Below are 8776 nucleotides of genomic sequence, written 5' to 3' on the forward strand. Positions count from 1 at the left end.
AGGATAAGGGCTCCTCCTGCTGGTCTCCAGTGGCCAGAGTGCCATGAGGCCAGGGGTGAAGTGCTGTAGACACTGGGAGGGAAGAAGAGCTACTTGTTCGGCCCATCACACTGGACCTTTCCCAGAAGCATTTCCCAATAAACCTATCTCTCACATGCCAGCTCCAGGTCTCTCAGCAAATTATCTCCCTGTCCTAGCATAACTGGACTGTGGAGAGTAAAGTGTGCACGCACACGCACCATGACCAAGCGGGGCCTTATCCCAGAGGTGCAAGGTTGACACACTTATGCCAATTAACAAAGGTCATCCCCCACATGGTGAAATTAAGGACAAGAATCATATGATCCTCTCAACAGATGCATAGAAGGCCTCTGATGCAATCCATGCCCATTCATGTTAAAAGCCCTCGAGAAACCAGGGATAGAAGATGCCGCAGTCTGGCTGGTCACAAATAACCAGGAGGTCACGAGCCACTTGTAGGTTCAAACAGGAACTACTTTATTGCCAGAACCCAACAGGAACTCCACTCAAACTCCGAAAGAACCAATGGGAACTCAACGGGAACTCCACGAGAACTCAAAAGTAGTGGGCACCTCAGGTAGCAGGAGCCTCCTTATTGCTGGACAGCAGAGGTTTATATACACAACTGAATACACAGCTTGTTTCAATTTAGCATCAACCAGTTACAGCAATCAGGCATTATCTTAATAATTATACACAGCTTAACTTAATTATCATCACCTTAATGGCTCGCAGGCATTACTTCTCAACCACTCCTTCTGGCAAAATGCCAGGCGCCATCTTGCCTTGGTTGTGGCTCTCAACAAGAAGGAGGTTACCTCAACATCATAAAAGTTAAACAAAACAAAACCAAAGCCAACGTCCTGTTGAACAGACAAAAACTGAAGACATTTCCTCTAAAATTAGGAAAAAGATAAGAATGTTCTCTCTCACCCAACCTTTCATATACAGAAGAATGAAAGTATGTTCCTATCTCTCACTCTTCCCACAAGTCAAAACAAAGTGGATCAAAGAACTATGAATTAGACCAGAAAACTTTGCAATTGTTAGAAAAAAACATAGAGTCAACACTCCATCATATTGATGCAGGCACAGTATTCTTTAACAAGACCTTAAAATTGCAAAAAATACACCCAAGAATCAGAAAGTAGGACAACATCAAATCAAAAGCCTTCTGCACAGCAAAGAAAATAGTAAAGAGCATGAAAAGAGAACCCACAGAACTGGAAAAAAATGTTTGCTAGCTACTTACTGCTCAAATAGGGGATTCATATCTAGAATATATAAAGAATGCAAATAACTTAACACCCCAAACCAAATAGCCCAATCAATTAATGGGCAAAAGAACTGAACACACATCTCTCACTCTCTCTTAAAAAGAAAAAGGCACAATGGCTAATAAATATATTTTAAAAATTCAATATCCCTAGCAATGAAGAAAACCAAAATCACACAGAAATTTTATCTCATTCTGGTCAAAGAATGCAAATAATAAATAATAAATGATGATGAGGATGTGGGGGGAAAGTTTATCATACATTTTTGGTTTCAGTACAAATTATTACGATCACTCTGGAAAGTATGCAGATTCCTCAAAAGTGGGCGTGGAACCACCGTATGAACCAGCTACCCTACTCCGAGTTATTTATCCCACCAGCACACCCTAATGATACAGCCACATCAGTGTTCACAGCAGTGCAACTCACAACACCCAAGATTTCTGTTTCAGTCAGTTTTGGGGCACTGTAACCAAAAAACCTAACAAAACAAATAAAGGAGGTGTTTCAGTCAATTTTTTCACTGATGTGACCAAGATACCTGACAAGAACAATTTTTTTTTCTGGTATGGGGGATTGAACCAGGAGGGCTAAAGCAGTAAGCCACACCCCAGCCTTTTAAAAAATTTGTTTTATTTTGAGACATGTTCTCACTAAATTGCTGAGGCTGACTTAAAATTTGAGATCCTCCTGCCTCAGCTTCCCAAGCCACTGAGATTACAGGTGTGCTCCATCTCATCTGGCAGACAAAAACAGTTTTAAAGAGACGATGTTTATTTGGAGACTCATGCTTTTAAAGTTCTCAGTCCACAGATGGCTAGCCCTTCCTTGGGGCCTGGTCAGGGTAGAATGTTGTGGCAGAAGTGAGAGGCAGAGGAAAGCATCTGGGGACATGGCGTGGAGAAGCAGAGAGGGATTCCCTTCACTACAGACAACATGTGTGCCCCAAAGGCATGCTCCAATGACCTACCACACCCCATCTGCCCATAGCTACCACCAAATTAATCCCAACAAGGGACTAGTTCACTGATTAATTTCAGGCTCTCATAACACAATCATTTCACCTCTAAACCCTTTCGCATTACTTCACACATGAGCTTTTTGGAGACGTCTCATATGTGGCTGACAGGTTCAGAGGTCTCAGTCCATGGAAGATCCAATTCATAGCTCTGGGCTGGAAGTCAGGGGGCACATCATGGGGGAGGGTGTGGAGGAGGAAGTCAGCTCAGGACGTGGCACCAGGAAGCAGAGAGAACTCTGATTGCCAGGGACAAAATACATGCCCCAAAGGTATGTTCCTAGTGACCCACCTCCTCCAGCCACACCCTACCTGGTTATAGTTACTACCCAAGTAATCATATAATTACCACCCAATTAATCATATAATTACCACCCAAGTGGATTAATGCACTGATTAGGTTGAGACTCTCATAAGCCAGTCACTTCACCTCTGAACTTTCTCGCTTTGTTTCACACATGAGCTTTTATTGACACCTTATATCTAAACCACACCAATATGCAACCAGCCCATGTGCTGATCAATAGATAAATGGATTAAGAAAATGTGGTATGTATGCACAATGGAGTTTTACTCAGCCATAAAGAAGAATGAAGTTGTAGCATTTGCCAGTCAATGGATGGAACTGGAGACATCATGCTAAATGAAATAAGCCAGACTCAGAAAATCAAGGGTTGAAAGATTTTTCTCATATGCTCAAGCAAGGGAAAGATAAGGGGGGAAAAGGAAGGGATAGTTAGATAACACGATGGTATAGGGAAGATCACTGGAGAGAGGTTGAAGGGGAGGGAGGAGGGTGAAATGCAGAACGTGTTTGACAATGTTCCCTATGTGCATGTATCAGTAAACCCCAGTGGATTCCATCTTTATGTAGATCTATCAATCAGAAATTTAAATATATGTAAATAAGTGGAGGTTCATCAGTAGTGTAGAAGGAGATAGTGGGAGGGAGGAGAGGAAGCAAGGCACTGGGGATGGAAATGGAGGGAAAAAATGTAGTGTTTTGAATCCTGTACCTTTGTTGTGCCTTTTAAAGTAAGAGTTCTGAATTGTTTCAAGATTTTTTTGGATGTTTGAAGTCCCTTTTCATAGTATAAATAAAATTTAAGGATAAGAATATAATTGTCTTCAAAATATATTTGGAATTTTGAGTTTTTCCACATAACTAGTCCTACCAGGTAAGCTAGGGATCTGTTACCAGCCCCTCAGTGAATGCCAGAAGTCAGAGCAATCCACCTGGTCTGTTATGGGCTTTCCTAGACATAAATGCCTAGGATAAAGTTTAATTTACAAATTAGGAACAGTGAGAGGTTAATATGCAATAATATTAGAAATAAAAAATTATGACTATAAGCACTGTTAGAAAATTTATTTAAATTCTGTGCACTGTTTATTTCTACAATTTTCCATTTGATGTATTCTTACTCTCATTGACTGCAAGTAACTGAACTGGCAGAAAGCAAAATCACAGGTAAAGGATTATTCTTGACAAGATGTAGAAACCTGTAAATAGAGACTGCTTGTTGTTCTCCTTTATAATGTGAATGTTTTTATCTTTCTTGTCTAATTGCCTTGACTAGAACTCAAAAACAAGGCAATCTATGGCCAAGTTGAATGCTAACTTCATCTCCTTCCCTCGGCTTGAAGAATTTCAAGGGCTGTCCGACCTGGTCGTGGTGGGAGACATAGGTGTTGTGAAATTGCCTTTCCCTCTCTTTACAATTTTATTTTTTAAATAAAAAAATTTCAGTTAATTTTTAATCCTTCCTCACAGTAAAAATTTATTTTAATTTATATTCCTAAATATATAAAAGAAGATTATAAACAATGATAAAATACATTGGGGAAATAGATGCAAAATAACCAGCAGCCAAAAATACTAATCTTGACAAATGGAAAAACATCAGTAACAACAAAAACAGGAATTCAAGGATTGGTAAGTTGAAGAAATGCAAGCAAGTTTGGTGTTTTTATAATATTTTAAATAAATAATTTATAAAATAATAAAGCTAAATTAACAAAATAAAAATGTTCATATTTTATGTTAATATTTGAAATATGTAATACAACATGAAAATGGACATAAATGATAAATTTTGTGCCATTTTGTGAAAATTTTGAGGATTATAATGTGTTTGTTCCCAATCTTCATCACCTTTTACTAAGACTTAGCATCTATGTCTATGCATATGCCAGAAACTCTGATTTAAAGGCATTTATGGGGGGAAAGATTTGGTTTGTAGTTGTTTTACATTTCTGTAGTCATAACACTCACCAGTTGCTTGTCTTAGTATAAATCTTCATTATTCTACAGGCCAAGATCATTCTGGCTGGAGTCCTGGGAGCTGGCAGGGCTGCGTTTCTTTGGGAGTGTGCAGCACAGGACAGTCCCTCTTTAGTGACAGCGAGGTCAGACCACTCTCCCACAGGCAGTCCTTCTCTGGGGAAAATCTTAGTCTGCAGTTTCTGAGGGTTGAGGTGATTAGCTTGGGACCACCAGCTACCCCAAACCCTTTAACCTAGTCACATCTGCAAGCAGAGAATTGTGTCAACAGTTTCTGAGGAGCTGGTCCTTCAGAAGCCTGCCTAGTATCATGGATGTTCTGATCACATGGATACGCTCTAAGGAAGAAACGATTGATGATTCTGAGATAATCATTGGTGATCATGGTCATGAACCTATAAACCTCATTCTAAATAAAATACACATGTATACAAACCAAAATATTCAGTTATTTACCTTATATCAAAATAAACCATATACCATAAAACCCCCAAAACAATGATTTATAAAGATGTTTAATTGATCCTTTCTAGAGAATAGTCCTATTGTTTTCCCCCATAATACTTATGACACAGTTTCCATAGAATCTTCCACAGAGAGGCTTTGACGTCCTTATTCTTCAGGCTGTATATCACAGGGTTCAAAGACGGAGGCATCACGGAATAGAGAACAGATACCAGAAAGTCCACAGGATGTGGGGATTCCGGCACTGGTTTCAAATAGGCAGTGACGCCTGTCACAAAAAATGTGGTCACTACTATGAGATGGGGTGTGCAGGTGGAGAAGGCTCTTGACCGTCCTTGTGAGGATGGTATTCTTGTCACAGTCTTGAAAATGTACATATATGAAAATCCAATGGATACAACACAGAAAAGTGCATATATGACCCCAAAGACCACACTAACATCAATGATGACATGTGACTTTGAGCAAGAAATCTTCAGCAGAGAGGGGACATCACAGAAAAATTGTGGGAGTTTTCTGGAGCCACAAAAAGATAAAGAGAAAGTTCCTGCAGAGTATAAGACCCCGAAGATGCCCCCAAGGAACCAGGAGACAGTTACCATCCGCACACAGAGCCCCCTGTTCATGATGATGTCATAGTGCAGGGGGTGGCAGATGGCCACATAGCGGTCGTAGGACATGGCCGTGAGGGTGAAAAGCTCAGCCCCAGCAAACTGAATCACCAACAAGACCTGTGAGACACATCCTGGGAAAGAGATGGTGCTCTTGTGGCAGAAAGAACTCACAATGAAGTTGGGGACAGTGACTGAGACAAGGCAAGCATCCAGGAGGGACAAGTTCTTCAGGAAGAAGTACATGGGGGTGTGGAGACACTGGTCCACGGTGACCAGGACGATGATGAGAAGGTTCCCCACCAGTGCCACCAGGTAAATCAGCAAGAACAGGAAGCCGTGTGCAAGCTGGAGCTCCTGGTCCTCGGAGAATAGTGTGAGATAGAACTCCATCTCCACCGTGTGGTTGGCCGTGGACACCGTGTTGTGGACCTGATGGAGGGAAGGGGAGGGCGGACGCATGACAGGTTCCCACTAAGCCTTGCTCTGGACCAACAGTGTGTGCTCACCGCTGCAGGGACCAGCTCTGCTCTGCAATAACGCATGCACCCACAGCTCTCCTGACACACCAGGCTCAACGACCTGCCCAGCTCCACTCCCAATGCGTGTCACAGCAATGCCGAGAAGGCTGATCAGGGAGAACACTGAAAAAATGAAAATTGGAGACTTTACATATCTAATAATAAAGTTTGTAAATTTATAAAATTTATCTTGAATCATTCCTGAATTTCTACGTAGAATTTTTGGAATAAGCCAGTGAACTTGTAAAGCAGCTCAAAGAGGGCATACCCATTGAATCATATTGAAATAATCCTGTTTTTAATACTTAGTAACATATTCATAGAGAGTTAATGTAGTTTATATTTTATTATTAAATACATTGAACAAAAGTATAAGAACTAAAGCTTATGGCAAAAAGGAGAGAGAAAAAGTGAAAGAAAATTTATAAATTATAAAATTCATGTAGGTATATCATTGTAATGAAGAAGCAACAGTGATCATGGATGATAAGTTAGAGAAGTGCAAGGAACAGGGGGGAAATGTTCACCATTACCAACCCACAGTCTGTTTTTATATGCAGCCATACACAAATCATCTGTCTCTCTCTCTCTGTCTCTCTGTCTATCTCTGTCTCTCTCTCTCTGACTGTATTTCCAGTGTTTTTACAAAAAAAAGGCACAAATAATTATAGCTATAATTATAGCTATCGAGTCCTGAGATCACGGGGTTGAAATTTATCCTTCAACCTAACTGGGTAATTTAGTGTTTGAGAAAGAAGAAAATTTACAAAATATTTTAATAGGAAATATAAAATAACTTTAATTGAATTGAGTAAAAATAAAGCATTTCATAAAAATTAGATATTTAGCTGTAGGCCTTTGGAAAATAAAGTACTTAATTTCTAAAGAAAATGATACTTTGCTAATTATTGCCATTGACTTCTGTCGAACTTGTCAAGCTTTCTCCATCTTCTGAGTTAGAGAGGAATTAAGGCCTGTTCTAGCTAAGACAGCAGAATGCTCCTATGGATGTCCTGTGTGTGAATTTAGGGAATTGCTGTTTCAATTCCAAACAGATTCTATCAAGGCAGTGGATGAAGTTGCTCATCTGAGGACCCCCATCAAGTTGACAATTCTCAGTGCTGGGTTGCGGGTGTTTGCAATCAGGTCTATCTGACTGCATGAGCCAGCAGGAGCTGAGGAGGCTGCAGTGTGTGTGCTGACCACCAACCATGCACTCCTTGGCTGTGCTTCCTGAGTTATTTCCTCTCTGGAAATAAAGCCCTTGCATTCTTTAAAAATCCCGAGTAATTGTCTTCTGAAATGAACTACTTTTCTATGGCTTCCCCCAATGTTTTATATGTGATTCCTATTATAAAACCAAAGAAATAAATGCACTTGAAAAGAATTAAAAGCAAATGTGGAGGGAACTGTATAACAGAAAGCCTTTTAAAAAAACAACACTACAATTAATGTTTGCTAACTTGGAGATTTTCTGGTTCTCTTTGACTGTAGTTCTAGTTATAAAATGAGGAGTTCATATTCTGTGATTCCCAAGAAACTTCCTTTTTTAAAATGGACTTACTGCTTTATGTAAATAGTTTTTTAATCACATTCAAATGTAACTGCCCAGATTTGATCATTACACATTGTGTGCATGTATTGGAAGTATTGGAATATCATATTGCATCCCATAAATATGAACTATAATGTGTCAATCAATTCTTTTCAATCTTAAAGTAAGCACTTGAAAGTAAATTTAGATTTAACATATATCAGCTTCCTTCTTGAAAACAAACTTGGATATACATATATATTATATTCATTCCATGGAGGATCTCTGTTCCCCAATAATTTCCCTACCACTCCTGAAGCCCCAGTATTCACCTAGAAGGACCAGAAACGCTGAAATTTTCTTTCTCTTGAAAGTTTTCAACCATCCTGGGTGTGAGGGAGAAGCTCAGTGATTTCACCTTGTCTGACGTCCCCTCTTTTCAGTGAGCCTGAAGTAGTTTTCACTGTGTTCTGCATCATCCTTTGGGAAACAGTGGACTGAGGGTAGGAGATGAGGACAATTCTAACAGGGACCATAGTGGTCCCTGTGGACCCTTGGTGGCCTGGAGTGACAGCAGCATGCAGTCTGGCTCTGAGCCTATAGTCCTCATGGCTGGCTCTGTGCTCTACCTCTTCCTGTAGCACGTCCCTGAGAAGTGCCACCAGCCTCCCAGCTGGGAGGAGCTCCCACAGCACTGGGGCTGTACTCCACTGCAGTCAGAGGGATGCATCTCCTCTCCGAATTCCAGGAAAGCTGAAGTGGGAGCTCCAGGGCATGTCTGAAGGGGCCAAGAAAGAGGTCCTAATGATATTTGCTTCTTTTCCCTGGTTTCCTCTTCTGCTTGCAAAGTTTGCATTGGGATCTAAAACGTGTCTCAAAATAAAGGTATGACTGCACTACACAAAATCCACACGGAAGTGCAAGCACTATAGTTATAATGATACAAATTATAACTAAAATTTTATATATCATATTGAAAAATTAAAACAGCATAAATTCCCTGAGCTGAACAGTACAAGTCTAGAGTAGAATAAATTGCAACAAT

At 40.2% G+C, this 8776-nt stretch overlaps 1 protein-coding gene across 1 annotated transcript; it reads right to left on the reverse strand.

The window, feature by feature from the left end:
• Positions 1–5142: 5142 nt before the first annotated feature.
• Positions 5143–6138, reverse strand: LOC143400240 (olfactory receptor 14K1-like). The gene has a single exon (XM_076857541.1). The coding sequence runs from the start codon at positions 6136–6138 to the stop codon at positions 5143–5145; it is 996 nt and encodes a 331-aa protein (XP_076713656.1).
• Between the last annotated feature and the right edge of the window lie 2638 nt (positions 6139–8776).

This window comes from Callospermophilus lateralis, chromosome 5, assembly GCF_048772815.1.
Source record: "Callospermophilus lateralis isolate mCalLat2 chromosome 5, mCalLat2.hap1, whole genome shotgun sequence".
Taxonomy (NCBI): Eukaryota; Metazoa; Chordata; class Mammalia; order Rodentia; family Sciuridae; genus Callospermophilus; species Callospermophilus lateralis.

What these genes read in the sequence shown, in the direction of transcription:
- LOC143400240 (XM_076857541.1), bottom strand. Translation starts at nt 6,138, where the DNA reads ATGCGTCCGCCCTCCCCTTCCCTCCATCAGGTCCACAACACGGTGTCC.